Raw genomic sequence first — 15,685 nt, 5'->3', positions numbered from 1 at the left:
CATATTTCCAGTTAAATCAATGGCATTTAGAATGAGAGCTTGTGAAGCAACGCTGTCAAACACTCCTTTCGTTTTGGTCCTCCAGGATAGCCGTATGGTAACCGCGCGGCTGATTTGTTCGCGTTTGTTTTCGTCTGAAGTTTTCACTTTTTCTCTCGCTCTCTGGCAAGGGAGTGCAGAGAGCCCAAAAACAGGAAAGCGTCAACGTCGCTTGGACTTTGAAATTTGGCAGAACCCCCTCGAATATTTGACGTGTTTCTCGCGGCCACAATGACCTGGGCGCCGGTGCTGTGTTTGTCTGTGTGAAACTGGCATTCGCTCTCCGCTCTCCATCTGGATGTCATTATGCCTGCGAGTATAAAACAGCCGACTGACGCGCTCGCCTGCAGTGCCTGGCCATGGAAGGGGCTGTTCTGGTGTGGTTGCTCTGCCTGCAGGGCAGCCTGCTCGTGAATACCCTCAACTGTGCGGACAAAGGGACGTCGGGACAGATGGAGGAGTATAGGAGGGAGTGTGTGGGTGGTGATGCCACCAGAGCACTGGTAAGCCATATGGGTTCTCTTTTCCTGTGGGCTTCTGTAGTTGTGTGGCATTTTCTCCAGAAGCAACATCCTTAGAGCAGCTACACAGAAATGCGTTCGGGGGCATTATTTGAGGATAGTATTTTTCTAGTTACCATTCTCGAATTGTCTGCCAAGACAGCAGTCCAAGAGTGACTGGAGAATTATTTCATGGACTGAGTTGATTGTTTCATGTCTTCTTGCCAAGTGAGCTTACTGAGCATATGGCTGACATAAAAAAGTGTTGATTTTCTGCAGCTTTTTTGATGGATGATGTCAATGAGGATAATGATAGTAAAGAGGATTATTATTTTGAAGTGAAAAAAAAATATTTTCAAGAGTAAAGAAAATGTCTCGTTCTGGGTATCTGGGTATATATAGTCTCTTACCTTCAGGCTGTGGCATTGCATTTTTCTCTCTTCAGGGTGCAATGGGACATCTTTGGGGACAGAGTGAATATTCATATTCTTGTTCATTCATATATTGTTGGATGGAGGACATTGGCAGGCTGTTATCTCACAGCAAATGTTCTCTCAGGTTGCTATTCAGGGCTTTCAAAGGAGCAAATGTGCTGTTCTGAGATGGGATCATTTTCATCTGCAGTACAATTAGAAACCAAATGGAACCAACTGGATTTCCCATGATGCATTGCATAGAGATCATCCATCATCTCATTTTCACAGGGAAGCTTTCTGTAATCTTCCTTTTCCCTCTCCAACATCCGGTACCCTCTCAGAGAAGAAGAAGGCCTCTTAGGCTGATATTGTGGTCATTCAGTTCCTTACTGAGACTGCAGAAATCCCATTATCTGTATTTTTGTTGGAAGTGCTATTCAGAATCTCTGGTAATGCTCTGCACATATATTTCAGATAATGACTGGGATTCAACTTGACCTTCCAAAAATTCCCCCAATGGTTATTCTGGATAAGACTGGCACAAATACAGCTTAGGGACCTGACATATTCACCTTTCAGTTTTTCACTGAGCTCCCAGTACATGTTTGAATTCAAGACATTCAATCAGCAATATTTAACAAACCAACAGGTAATAGCTTTACAATGGAGAACGCAAAAAGTGCATCCTTTTTTACGGACAAAAATATGATCAAACACCTTGGGTGAAAATATGAACGCATGTCTATGTATTGACAGTTCAGGTCAATGGGTTTAAAGTCTATAAAGTGCAGCAGTTCTGATTTATGCCTTCATTAACCCATTAAAGTACAGGATCAAGATCTGAGATCACAAAAGTGAATGACATCACCATGTTTCATCACTGACCACCATGTATTAGACCATAAATGAGTCATTGCCCTCAGCATAAGGCAATGATTCAAACTGGCGTTCGGTGAAAGCACGCAACTCAAACAGCATACTCATACAGCAGTCATCTCAGGAACAGACAGCTGTGAGACTAACCCCATCCTGCACTCTCAGGAAAAAGGTATGAAAAAGTGTCTAAAAAGGTATGAAGGCTTGTCACTGGGATGGTACCCTATATGTACATAAAATTGTACCCCTAGTCAGCAATACTTATTGTAAGAGGTGCTTATTAGTACCCAAATAGAACATTATTGTACTTTCAGGATACACAAAAATGTACCTCCACTGCACCTTTATTTCTGACATATTGTATAAGGCCGAGGTTCCACATAGACACAGCTCTTCCACCTCTGAAAGTTTGGGTTAGAGTTATAGTTTGAAGCAGTTGCCACCAGGCATGTTAGTGTTACAGCTATATTTTGAGATGGGGGTTAAATGTACATGAAATTTTTGTTCTCAGCCAGCTGAACTCACGGAACGAAAGTCACTGGCACCACCTGGAGCACTTTGGGAGCCTGGTCTTGCACAGCTGGTACGTGCCACTCTCTTCACTTTTTACCACTCAAAACCATTTCTGTCACTATCAATACAGAGTATAGATTAGATGTGCAGTCCAGCATGTAGATTGTGTGATTGAATATTCTCCATAGTTTTTGTAAAGGCAGCTGATAAATTTTACTGGTTCTTTTCTGACTGAGCCACTTTCTTTTAATTTTTTTTTTTAAGGAGAGTGGACAGTCTACCCTTCTGTGTGTGTGTGTTTATTTTATTCAGACAGGTAAAGTGGAGAGGGTTATAATTGGGATCACAGTATAGAACGTACCATGATGGGGAATCAAAGCCTGGCCACAAGGGGGGATTTGTGTATGGGTTGTGAGATGTCCGTCTACAAGCTGTGTCACACATGCCCCTTTTCCACCAAGGCATTTCGAGGGCCAGTTCGGGGCCAGTGCCTAATCGTGAACCAGTTCTTCACTTTTCGACCGCAAAAGAACCAGCTCTCGGCCAGGAAAACTGATTCCAAAGCGGCACCAACACTTGGCTGGTCTAGAACCAAGAACCGCTTACGTCAGGGGCTGGGGGCGGGATTATCGTGACCAACCAAGACAAACTAAATCTTTGTGACCACCAGGTAGAGTGAGACCACCTTCGTTTGACAGACAGGAAAACGTAAACTGATTTGCAACTATATATGAAATAGGCGAAATATTGGTAACAACCTGTACCTAGTTGTGTAGTAAAAAATATCCTTGTTATCCTCCAGTAGTTATTTTTTCAGTACTTTCGCAATTTTTGTCTGTGCCGGCAATTAAGTCAGAGGTGGTCCAGCGCTAGCTTTTGGTTGCTAAGGGGACGTGTATCGACTACCCCATATAAATGAATGGAACTAGACATAAATTTGCTAGCATACTGTTTAAGTGTCCTGTCTTGCGTATTTGAGGTTAATATGAGAAAGGGTGGTCGCTATGAGCACGTCTAGGAATCCCTACATATTCCCTGTTGTAGCCCAAGTCGCAGGACGCAAAATAGCCGTTAGAGCAAATTGCAGCTATGGAATGTCGCCAGTAGTGTACGCGCGTGAGCTCGACAATACATTTCTCACAGAAAAGTCAGTTTGTCGCCTTTTTTTAGTTCATTACAGTGGTGATAAAAGTGACAAGAATTAAGTGGTACTGTGCTGTTAGCCTTTACTGATCGCCGTACAAGGTTAATGTTAAGCAACTAGCGCAATCTGACTGCACTAACTCATAAAAATGTACTATGAATGGTACTTGCTCAATCGAACAGTAAATGTGAAAAACATTCGATTATAGTCAGCGGCACCAAAATTTTCTGTCATACCCTCAATAAACGGCAAAAGTCCCAGTAGATGATTGAAGTAAATCTTTAATTTTTCGATTGTCCTCTCAGTTTGAAATTATGAAGCAACGTCTGCACCATTGGATTTAATGGGTCCTGATGAGATCATTCCGAGCGTGTTGTTTGTCTTAAAGTTGATATAGTAAATAAGGCTGTAATAATATAACTAAATGTATATGTATGAAGTTGGTTTTTTACATTTAGACAGTTTATTATCTGTATTTTTACAGGACATACATTTTAATAGGTAACGATGTTGCTGGGAAAGCGGAGACGTATACAGACGTATACAGTGATGTAATGACATGGCTCTCTAGCCCGTGGAAAAGCAAACTGGTTCATAGAAAGTTCGCAAGTTGAACCAAGTGCCAACCAGCACTAGCACCAGCCCAGAACCAGAACTAGGTTCGCGTTGGTGGAAAAGAGGTACCTGTCTCCCCTGATGGAACTACTTTCAACACAAGGCAGTGTGGCCATTGTCATGGAATCAATGACAAATATGAAATGGAATGACTAAGATGGTGATTTGATCAAAGTGCACAGTAATCTGATGTTACCAGAATAGACATTTTAGATACTTTGAAAAACTTGAACGGCAATTAGATTTCGTTTCAAGCTGAAATAAGTGAAAAGTGTTGTAAGGGTACCGGAGTAAAGTAATCCTGCATTATATGTCATTGAAAGTTAATGATGTGAATTTGCTGTTCATGCTCAAAACTACAAAGGTTCTTATCACAGCTTAAAAGGAATATAGTTATCAGAGAACAGACTGAATGTGTACTCAGGATAAAAATTATTGTAGTGCTCCCAGATTGGGGGACTTTGGAAATCAGAGATAGGAAGCGAAAATTAGAGACAATCTCAGGGGAGAAAAGTAACAAGTAGTATTTCAAAGCCCCTATGTACATAACCAATCTGCCGGCAATTATGAATCACTGCAGGATTCTCCAGAACAGCTGGACAAATGAGATGCTTCAGATTTAACATTCTAGCCCCGCCCCCTCTACCCTGGCTTCCACGGCCTCCCAGGTCACACGCACTGATGAAGTGAAACATAATGAGGTCATGTGGGACATGAATGTCCAATTAAATCTGACATGCAAATAACAGCTGTGAGGTACACACAGGTAAAATGCTTGAATTTCCTCACGGCCAGAAGCATACCCCTTCTCCAGCTCAGATGTTATTCAAGTGAACTATGCTCATTTACGCACATTGTGGCATATTTCTAATTTGACAGCTTTATGTAATCTGAAACATGGGGAATGCCTTCACATGTCAGATATGATATGAGATGTGTGTCCTCCTGTCTTCTTGGTTTTTGCTATAAAGTTTCCATGATGGGATTTGGAGTTTTTCAAATCCAGATAGATATGAGCTAAAAAAAAAAAAAAAAAAGTTTTTTCAGGCTTTAGTCTGTTCAGTGGGACAAAAGGACCAATAGGCAATAAATTGTTCATGGTAATTTTGTTTTATACAGAGTTGCCAATGGGGGCTTAGGGACAGCCTGCCAGATTATGCAGGAGAAGCGGAGACTCTTTAAGTCTGTAGCACTTGATAATCTATAGACTATAAGCAAACATAGATGGGCTGAATGACCCGTTCTCATCATCATATCATCTAATGTCTTCTCTTGATTTGAATTCTTACAGGCGAAAAGGGTGAGACGACAGACAGACCCTAAAAAGAGGAGGAGGCCACCCGGAGCCTTCTCTGTCCTCGGAGTAAGGAGAACATGATATGCTGATAATGTGTGGGTTGATGGGTATACCACTGGTGCAATGGTAACCTTGAGTGAGGAACTCAACATAGATCACCAAATTATTCAACTCGATTATGGCATCAGCTAAGGAAGTGACAAAAGATAATAAAATAATTTAGGGTAGCATGAATTACTTCTGTGTATAACTATACTAAAGCCTGAATGTAATCATTCTGTTATGTACGGTATTTCTTCCTCATCTACAAATTTAAACAAATGCTCCTTATGCAACGTTTTTGTAGCTAATTTTAGTGTTCATCATAGGCAATATTTCATGCTCCAAATGAATGTAAAACTTCAATCCATTATTCTTGCTTGTAGGACCCTTGTGCTACGCTGCAGAAGCAGCACCAAGAATCACGTTAATGCTGACTATCAATTTTCCAAATAGCCTTACATTCATTAAGCATTATAGGGAAAAATCAATACCAAAGCCCCATTTACGTAAAACTCAATGAGATGTCCTCATAGGTCCATGCCAGCAATCATAATGATTATCATATTTTTTCTTCAGATCACATTTGATCCAAAGCCGACAGAGAAACCACCAGTAAGTTTGATCTGCTCGCACTATACCAGTGCAGTCTCAGCATCTGTCAGATTCACCTGTTCCCTGGTAACACCAATGTGGCAGTTTAGCATACTGGAGAGGAAATGGGGATTGCAGGTTTTACTCCTAGGTAGGACACTGGTGTTTTACCTTCGCGAAAGGCACTTAAATCACTTACGTCCAGCTGTATAAATGGGTTGTATGTAAAAAGAATGCAAGCTGTGTGCTGGATTAAAATGTACAAATTGTGTGATGACATCCAGAAATAAATAAAAACCCAATAAACTTCACGGTTTCAGGCATTACCGGTGATTTCCTGGTAACACTTTACTTGACAAAGACCAAAATTGTCAAAACGTTGTCACTGCTCGTGGATTTTAGTTGAATAAATCACTTGGGAGCATAATAGCAGTGTGCTGGTACTATTTTCTTATTTAACACTTTACTTGAACCCTTTGAGGTAGGGTGATATAACACTGTCATATACATGACATAACAGCTGTCACAAGACGCCATAACAGATGATGTCAGTTTAGCATGTCAAATAACATAAAACTGTCATCGCTTTTATTGGTAAATGTTATTACAGATATTACTGTCATAACATTTACTGATAGAAGTATGAGCTTTATGTTATTTGACAAAAACTGACAGCTGTCATGTGTTTTGACAGCCTTATGTCGAAGGGTTCAAGTAAAGTGTTACTGATTATCTACATGTAGCATATAAACAGGGAGTGTGGAAGAAACATGCTCATATGAGCTGTGGTTGCTGGGGTATTGCGAGGAAGTGAGACAGTTTGAAAGGCTGCTTTATTCTACAGTATGCTGTGCTTTGTCAATATTTATCTTGTACATTTCCTTGATTATGACAATCTCCATAGCCCTCCAGGTCAAAGAGACAGTTGGAGAGAGAAAGGGACCGGCCCAAAAAACTCCACTACCCAGGCAGCACATCTGTAACAGGACAGCCGATGCGTCTAATGCTGGTGAGCACGGGCACGCGCTCGCAGATCCGCACGCTGCTCGGCACGCGGGTGACCGCTTACCGCCGGTCTCACCGCGGTCCCTTCTGTCCGCAGACGGAGAGATCGCCGAGGCAGCTGCCAGCCATGAAGACGAAGCCCAGACGCAAGCCCCGCGTCGGCTCCTTCTCTCTCCTGAGCCACAAACAGCCCAAATCCCTGCAGGTAGGCAGCCGCGTCAGCCCTGCCCATGCCATCGCGCTTTAACTGACTCCCTGTCAGATTACAGCAAAATAAAAAACTCCTGCACGTTATGATTGTCCTATTTACCGTGTGATTTTTGCAATATCTAAAGATACTGTACTTTAAGGAAAATGTTACAGTATAATCAAAAACCAATTACTCACATATTTATACATGTGGTGGTATGATTTACGTTACTTTTTTATGGTGCATATACATGAAGCCATTTTACAAATAAACCCGCAAGAACTAATCCACAATGGTCAGTCCATAGTTGTGCAATTGTGACTCCCATAGGCCCTGGAGACTGACAGCTCTGTACCTAAAGCAGAGGCTGTGCAGAAGAAGAGAACAGAGTTAAATCAGAAAAATCTAACGAGGGAAATATTCAGTGCCTCATAAGGGAGGGAAGCTGTCTTTCGTTCCATGTACTGAGGCAGATTTTGGGATTCATTTTCAGGTTACAAGAGTGAGGAGACAACTTCAAAATGACAAGACGAAGAGGAAGAAGAAAAGGCCAGGGCAATATTCTGCCTTGGGTGGCAGTCTTCCTCCATTGGAGGTGAGTTGTAACATCGGTGACAGGAGCTAGTGATTCTGGTCGCCTGGATTCTGGGTTTCAAACAGTTTTGCCATTACTGCCTCTGACAGTACAAAACTCTTACCTTAGCAGGAGAGAATCGCCCCTTTCTTTATAACACAGTCAATCCTAGGTCTGCACTCAAATGAGGGACACAAAGACACTCTCCCCCTCATGCTTCGTGGGTCAGAACATGATCAACACCATCAGTTACAGATAATCAAACTGTTTGTTGAAGGGACAGTACGTGTACTGCATTTATAAAAGCTGCCGCATGCAATCTAGCTAATGACACGTCCAGAAAAGTAATGAAAGGTGAATAAAAATATAAAAAATGTGAGTGCCCACAAGAAAAGATGAGTGAAGGCAAGTGAAGTCACTTCGCATGTCTCATGACACATATTGTCAAACCATAAGTTTGACCTTTCATGCAGTGTATTCATGTGGAAAATGTGGTGCCATGTGAGAACTGAAGGGCCCAAATGGATTCACCGCATGTCGACTGAGGAATAATAAAAACAAACGCATTTAAAATGACTGTTTAAACACATTCAACATTCCTGCAAGAACTAATCCACAATGGTCAGTCCAGAGTTGTACAGTAGTGACTCCATAGGTCCTGGAGACTGACAGCTCTGTACCTAAAACAGAGGCTGTGCAGAAGAAGAGAACAGAGTTAAATCAGAAAAATCTAACTAGGGAAATATTCAGTGCCTCATAAGGGAGGGAAGCTGTCTTTCGTTCCATGTACTGAGGCATATTTTGGTGTTCATTTTCAGGTTACAAGAGTGAGGAGACAACTTCAAAATGACAAGACGAAGAAGAAGAAGGATAAAAGGCCAGGGTTGCATTCTCCCTTGGGTGGCAGTCTTCCTCCATTGGAGGTGAGTTGTAACATCGGTGACAGGAGCTAGTGATTCTGGTCGCCTGGATTCCGGGTTTCAAACAGTTTTGCCATTACTGCCTCTGACAGTACAAAACTCTTACCTTAGCAGGAGAGAATCGCCCCTTTCTTTATAACACAGTCAATCCTAGGTCTGCACTCAAATGAGGGACACAAAGACACTCTCCCCCTCATGCTTCGTGGGTCAGAACATGATCAACACCATCAGTTACAGATAATCAAACTGTTTGTTGAAGGGACAGTACGTGTACTGCATTTCTAAAAGCTGCCGCATGCAATCTAGCTAATGACACGTCCAGAAAAGTAATGAAAGGTGAATAAATATATAAAAAATGTGAGTGCCCACAAGAAAAGATGAGTGAAGGCAAGTGAAGTCACTTTGCATGTCTCATGACACGTATTGTCAAACCATAAGTTTGACCTTTCATGCAGTGTATTCATGTGGAAAATGTGGTGCCATGTGAGAACTGAAGGGCCCAAATGGATTCACCGCATGTCGACTGAGGAATAATAAAAACAAACGCATTTAAAATGACTGTTTAAACACATTCAACATTCCTGCAAGAACTAATCCACAATGGTCAGTCCAGAGTTGTACAGTAGTGACTCCATAGGTCCTGGTGACTGACAGCTCTGTACCTAAAACAGAGGCTGTGCAGAAGAAGAGTACAGGGTTAAATCAGAAAAATCTAACTGGGGAAATATTCAGTGCCTCATAAGGGAGGGAAGCTGTCTTTCGTTCCATGTACTGAGGCATATTTTGGTGTTCATTTTCAGGTTACAAGAGTGAGGAGACAACTTCAAAATGACAAGACAAAGAAGAAGAAGAATAAAAGGCCAGGGCTGCATTCTGCCTTGGGTCGCATTCGTCCTACATTGGAGGTGAGTTGTAACATCGGTGACAGGAGCTAGTGATTCTGGTCGCCTGGATTCTGAGTTTCAAACAATTTTGCCATTACTGCCTCTGACAGTACTAAACTCTTGACTGTTTAAACACATTCAATATTCCATTCCTAGAGTTCTGTCCTGCACATTGTGTGCATTTTTGTCCCACTGGTAAAGCGACTATGATGGTCTCTGAACTATAACCTCAAATCTCTTCTGCTCAAACCATACCTTCAAATTCTGTGACATCATCCTTTTACATAGGGTTTTAAAACTAGTTATGCACAAGGTAAGCTTATGAAATGCAATTTACGCATTTCCTCGTTAGAAAAAAAAAAAACAGCATCCCTTGAAAAGGCAGCCCTTTTTTGGTGGTATTGTTTTAAATTTAGTACATTTGATTTGTTAATACTATTTTTTTTTTGGCATTGCAGACAAAGAGTCAAGAGAAACTTACAACCAAAGAAGAAAAATGTGAAGAAAATTGTTTGTTCTTGAATGCACCATAAACCTTTCCGAGGAATATGGCAATGGAAGGAGGCATATGAGTCTTTAGAGACAATGTTTCATGAGCTTTGCAACTTACAAAGTTAAAAACATGCCTGTGCCACACATATTCAACATTTATTATGTATGTACACAAGAAGAAAATACAGTATCAGCAGAAATTTAGTACATTTGTAATTACTTCAATCAAAAGCTCGTCACAATTAATATGTAATTACTCATTGCCAGTAACACTCATATACCTATATTGTCTCATAAACTTTCATATTCTGAGTCTTCCACAATCAATGGGATATAATATTATCGTGTTTGTAATAAGCCTTTCTTTTTAAGAAGCACACTAACTTAAAATAACTATGTATTAAATATTCTGCATATTTCAGTTCTGAATAAATTCAATTCGCTACAGTGTCAATTTAAAGAATCCTACAGTGAGAGACAGCGGTATTGTGACGATACCAGTGCTCTGTTGGATGGTGAGTCAAAGGAGAAACTATAGCTAAACTATAGCTGGATAGAAACCATAAAATCTTACAGGATAACAGGCTTACAGTGAAGCCTGGGTTTTCAATGAGGGTTCTACAGACCCCTGTGGGTTATTGAAGGTACTGTAGGGGGTTCCTGGCCAGTCTATATATAATGACTATATACAGTTTTGGGAAAATATTTCAAAATATAACAGCATTTCTTTCACGCTTTTAACTTATGATGGGGGTCTCCTGTTAGCCTGCATATGGTTCCTTGGATCTGAAATAAAATGTTTCAATTTTTAAAAAGGTAAAGAGTGCAGCTTAAATTACACAGTATTTAAATGATAAATTATAATTTTGCCTTTCCATTCCCACCTAAAAAAGCCTTAAATTCCCATGAAACTACCTGTTAAAATTGCCGGCAAATAGTTCAAAATTACAAATTAGGATAAAAAAAATGTAGACAAAAAAGTGTTTTCAACTACAGATGGTAAGTGCCTCAGGAAAAGACTGCTCAGACCAAGCGTTCCAAACTGCAAGACAGAGGCCAGACTGTCAACAGGACAGGGAGGAACGGGGGAGGGTGGAAATATTTGAGAAAATGCCCATAATCCACTTACACCAGCAGGTGTGCGGCCGACTCTGGGCCCAGGGTGGAAAATGCCAAGACGTCAGCCAAACCATCTGTTGCGGAAGTCACGCCCCTCTTTTCCCTGTTAAATAAACTCTTGGAGCAATAACAGCCAAAGGACCATTGAAGGCAGAAAGCACTGGGGTTGGTTTACATTATTAAAATGAAACACAATTCCAAGCATCACTTAATCAACACATTTTCAAATCAACATGTGACTATCACCGCTTATGGAAATGGAATAAATTGAAAACATATATTTTTTTAAATGATATTGCAACACTACAATATATGAGCAAATATACAAATGACCATGTTCAGATAAAAAGTACACAACAGTGAAATAAATGTATTATTATATTTTCTGTATTAGATATATTGCAGTATGCTTAATGACTGTAATGGATTGGTATTTTGCCAGCGTACTCAGTAAGCCTCCTGTAGAGAACACCATTAAAACTGTTCTGTACCCGGCTGAAGTGGTTACATCTGACCAGGCTCTGAGCCTTTCTTAAACAGCCCCTCTGCTTACAAAAGCAGCTTTTAATCTATCAGCCTGCTACACGAAGCAGACAATACAACTCAAATCAATACTCAACAGGATAAACACTATCAAGCATCAGATACTGAAAAGTGGCAATTTATCATCTATAGCCTGTCAAACTGCAGAGGGAAAAATATGCCTTCTGCATGTTAAATCACCTTCGCTTAATGGTAGCTGTTTTGTCAGTCAGCGTTATTTGAATGAAATATTACAATATAAAATTAATTTAATACACTTTACCGAGGGATTCTTAGTGGTCCCATAGGACATGTTAGGAGAGCTGCTTTTCGTTCTGCCAGGCAATTTGCTTTCTATGGATGAGGAAAAGAGTAATGAATTCCATCAGAATGCCAAATATTTGAATGGATAACGCCAGTCCTCCAGCATCCGGGTAAAGCCTTTAATTTCATTAATATCAACATCAATAGCTCATAAATAATTCACACAAAAAGGCACATTCAAGCTTTGATGCTGTGAGTTCAAAAACAAAACAGTCAAAAATTATATTTGAATGAGCTGAAGCAGATTAAACGGCTACCTGACATTTCAGAATCACAACAGCTTTTGTCAAAGAAAAACAACTACCGGTTTTTACTCCAAACCTAATGAAGCGAATCTGATGCAATAGCTAGTGATCTCGTAGAGCTGTTAATTAGCAGAATCAGATGTGCCACCTTAGGGTAGAAATGAAAACCTGCACGGCAGCCCTGCCCTAACTGAATGGCAGCTCTGTGGGCGTGAACGTGGAGGCGGAGTTATGATGCGTAGGGGGTGGGGTTATGATGCGTAGAGGGCGGAGCGGCGGGACTCTGGGGTCACAGTTTGGCGGTGGCCTTCCTGTACTGGTCCCTCAGCTCCATGTGGGCGATGGAGGACAGGTGCACCTCGTCCGGCCCGTCGGCCAGGCGCAGCGTCCGCGCATATGCGTACCTGCAGGGGGCAGAGTCGAGCCCGTCACCACACACAAGCAGGGGGAGATCACAGTGCCCAGATAAACATGCTTTATATCACACAACTGATGTCAGATTAGGTCCATGAAAATGGACTGAAATTTATGTCCAAATCTTGTTGATTATGTGAATATAAAACTTTAAAAGTATCTATTACCACATACTGGTAGTGTATCTTTTTACAGGAATGTAGTTTGGAATGTGCAAATACAACCAAGTGCATCATCAAGAATGTATTCTTGTTGGGTTCAAACTTTACATTGGAGGGATTCACCTGTAAAAATTACTGTAGTAAAAATGAGATGCATACAGTTTGCATGCACAGAGCACAAGGTTATTATTATTATTATTATTATTATTTTAAACATGTCTGGTCATCAGTGGGCCAGAACACTTAATATAGCATTTCACTGTATCAGAGATCCTATGAATCACCAGAATGATTTCAGGCTTTCCCATAATTTCTATAGCATATAAACATTCGACAGATGACTCTAAATTGCCCAAAGGTATGAGTGTGTGAGTGAACGGTGTGTGTGGCCTGTCCAGGGTGTAATCCTGCCTCTTGGATAAGCGGGTATAGATAATGGATGGATGAATGGATGGGTGGACACACACACACACACACACACATACCAATAACCCATGCGAACACACATGCAATTAATAAAACACACAAACAAACAAACAAACAAATCCAGAATTTGACTCTGGCTTTACTTACATCTGAGCAAGAGGGAAATCCCCAGACACGCCAGCACCCCCGTAAACTTGGATGGCACAGTCCACCACTTTGCAGGCCATCCTCCCAGCAACCACCTTAATCATAGCGATCTGCAAGAGGGAACAGTCCATGGATAACTTACACGAGGGGAGCTGGAGGACCACAGTAATTGTACAGTTTGTCCTGCGTTATGCACTGCTATTTGCTGAGGTTTGCGGGTTCAAATCCTGATGGATTGCCAGCGCTGCGCCAGTAAATAGAGCAGAACACGCGGAGCTGCTCTGCGTCGTGCCCATTTTAAAGCGTGCCTGCGGGAGCGCTCTTTCCCAAGTGAGAAAATGGCTTCAATGAAAAGGCTTGGCATTGACGATGGCCCAGTGGGGGCTGAGAGATGTGTTCCTTCAGGAGCCTCCTCCCCGGCCCCATTACTGGGACTGCTGCTGCTGCCGGGGGGGGGCTCCTCCGCACAGTCTAGCGTGTGAGGACAGAGTGTGAGGACGTCTCCGTGCCCCAATACGCGGCGCTCGTCCCTGCGCCGCCCCTCCCGAAGCTGTCTGCTTCAGCCCCACGGTGACATCACCACCCTGCCGAGGATGAAGCCAAAGAGTCGGCGGGCACTCCACCGTGAGCCCCTCTCTGGGACCGTGACACAGGGAAGAGACAAGGCACATACCAAAACGTCATCATGTAAGGCCATCTCTAGGCTGGGTAGAAAAAAGCAGAATTTCCCATGGCTGTTGTAATTAAAATTTTAGCTATGAAGCATTAACACAGTATCAGCAATGAGAAGATTGCCACCATCATTGGCCAGATTATCTGAACAGATCAGCAGATGTGTGTGTTTTCACAGACATTCCACAGCAGGGATGTTCACCAAAGCCTGCGGAAGATAAGCTGAAGTTGACAGTAAAGTTATGCAGTTGATCAAACAGACTGCTGAACGCTTCAAGGGTCAGGCTGTCATAGAAAATTAGCCATGCTCATCCTCTAACCCCAGGCCTCTCTCATCCAATCAGACACGGAGCGTTCACGAAACCCCTCCCCTCCTGCGGCCAGTGCTCCCAAGCCCTCGCCACTCCCGCCAGCACAGTCCGGACATATTTATGCATCGTCAATCATTTACTGCACCGTTGCATTTCTTTTAAATCAATATCTTAAAAAAGGGACTCGGCGTCCAATAAGAAGGGCTGCGTTAGCAAAACTGAGCTGAAGGAAACTCCAGGTTTTGATGCCCTTCAGACAGCTGATGAAGTGGGGTGATTCTCTGATGGCATCTGGCTCTGAGCTGTTAAAAATGTGAGCTGTCAGCATAAAAGTGTTAGCACAGACATAGAACTGTGAAGGATCTATCTTTCTGACAGTAGATATGCGCACACGCGCGCGCGCGCACAAACACACACACGCACGCACGCACAGACGAACACACAAATAACAGAGCAGAATCAACATTTCAGGAAGTTATGGCTGCTCCAATGTACCGTGCTCCTGAATTATCAGGCCAAGTGACACACGAGCTGAAGGGGCCTGTCATGCATCCCCACCTCACACCATAACAGACCATGACATAGACATACACGTACTGCTGTGACCTTCTCACCAAGAGTGAGCACGAGTGGAACACAAAAATACACATTCCCATGAACAACCACTTAATGTTTTAAAAAAATTTTTTGAACCATGCAGTGGAATGACACCGCATGGTTCAAAACAGCGGATGTGTGCACTGTCCTAAATCGGAACGCGGCTGCAGGCAACTGGCCATCCAAAATTGGTGTGGAAATTGGACATTCTCAGCCCCATGTTGAGCACTAACATAAAATAAATGAATAAATAAGGAACCACTGGAGAATTAACACAGGAGAAAAAACACAAGGCCCCCACGGTCTTTCTCCACAAGAAGGAAAGAGCGCAGTCGTGTGCTGTGATTGGTAGAAGCCCAGGGGAATACCTGCTTCCTGGCGGCCCTGCTGCCCTGGACGTCAAGGGCGTGGGCGGCGTGGAGGGTCAGCAGGCGGGTCTGGTCTATGGCGATGCGACACTCTGCAATCCAGTGGGCAACTACCTCCTGTGGCCAGCAGGGGAAGCAGCAACGCACAAGACAGGGAGGGAATGGGAGAGGATGAGAGAGAGAGAGGGAGACCATAAAAGAAAAAAGAAAATTTGTGTCTGACTCTTTTATGTATGATTTATCTTAATTCACAACAAGCAACATTGTGAAGGTCAATACAA

The 15,685-nt window shown here is 42.3% G+C and overlaps 2 protein-coding genes across 6 annotated transcripts in view; one reads left to right on the top strand and one right to left on the bottom strand.

Annotated features, from left to right (window-relative positions):
- Positions 1–355: 355 nt before the first annotated feature.
- On the top strand, positions 356–10,519 carry si:dkey-12l12.1 (uncharacterized). Of its 4 annotated transcripts, XM_064332824.1 has the most exons (10): positions 371–542; positions 2,343–2,414; positions 5,395–5,466; positions 6,019–6,054; positions 6,938–7,042; positions 7,136–7,243; positions 7,722–7,823; positions 8,621–8,725; positions 9,523–9,627; positions 10,065–10,519. In XM_064332824.1, exons 1-10 carry the CDS (start codon positions 399–401, stop codon positions 10,137–10,139), a joined length of 924 nt encoding a protein of 307 aa, XP_064188894.1. In that variant the 5' UTR covers positions 371–398; the 3' UTR covers positions 10,140–10,519. The 4 variants fall into 4 exon arrangements, with proteins under 4 accessions (XP_064188897.1, XP_064188896.1, XP_064188895.1 ...); XM_064332827.1 differs by lacking the exon at positions 8,621–8,725 and having other exon boundaries at positions 356–542; XM_064332826.1 differs by lacking the exon at positions 7,722–7,823 and having other exon boundaries at positions 365–542.
- A 1,649-nt stretch (positions 10,520–12,168) lies between these two features.
- LOC135253483 (nephrocystin-3-like) overlaps positions 12,169–15,685 on the bottom strand; it is a 67,833-nt gene continuing 64,316 nt past the window's right edge. For both annotated transcript variants that reach the window (XM_064332817.1, XM_064332816.1), the window contains 3 exons: positions 15,405–15,521; positions 13,457–13,566; positions 12,169–12,712 (listed from right to left, as the gene is read on the bottom strand). In XM_064332817.1, the coding sequence (XP_064188887.1) occupies positions 12,598–12,712; positions 13,457–13,566; positions 15,405–15,521 (342 nt within the window). In that variant the 3' untranslated portion in view covers positions 12,169–12,597. The remainder of the gene's footprint in view (positions 12,713–13,456; positions 13,567–15,404; positions 15,522–15,685) is intronic.

The sequence above is a fragment of the Anguilla rostrata genome, chromosome 4 (assembly GCF_018555375.3).
Source record: "Anguilla rostrata isolate EN2019 chromosome 4, ASM1855537v3, whole genome shotgun sequence".
In the NCBI taxonomy this organism is placed as follows: Eukaryota; Metazoa; Chordata; class Actinopteri; order Anguilliformes; family Anguillidae; genus Anguilla; species Anguilla rostrata.
The sequence above is the reverse complement of the archived record's forward strand: the minus strand, read 5'-3'. Positions and strand labels throughout refer to the sequence as shown.

Excerpts from the sequence above, each read along its gene's own strand:
- si:dkey-12l12.1 (XM_064332824.1), top strand. The coding sequence starts at position 399 with ATGGAAGGGGCTGTTCTGGTGTGGTTGCTCTGCCTGCAGGGCAGCCTG. Across the intron at positions 7,043-7,135 it reads AGCCGATGCGTCTAATGCTG|ACGGAGAGATCGCCGAGGCA; the intron begins GTGAGCACGGGC and ends TTCTGTCCGCAG. Across the intron at positions 7,824-8,620 it reads GCAGTCTTCCTCCATTGGAG|GTTACAAGAGTGAGGAGACA; the intron begins GTGAGTTGTAAC and ends GTTCATTTTCAG.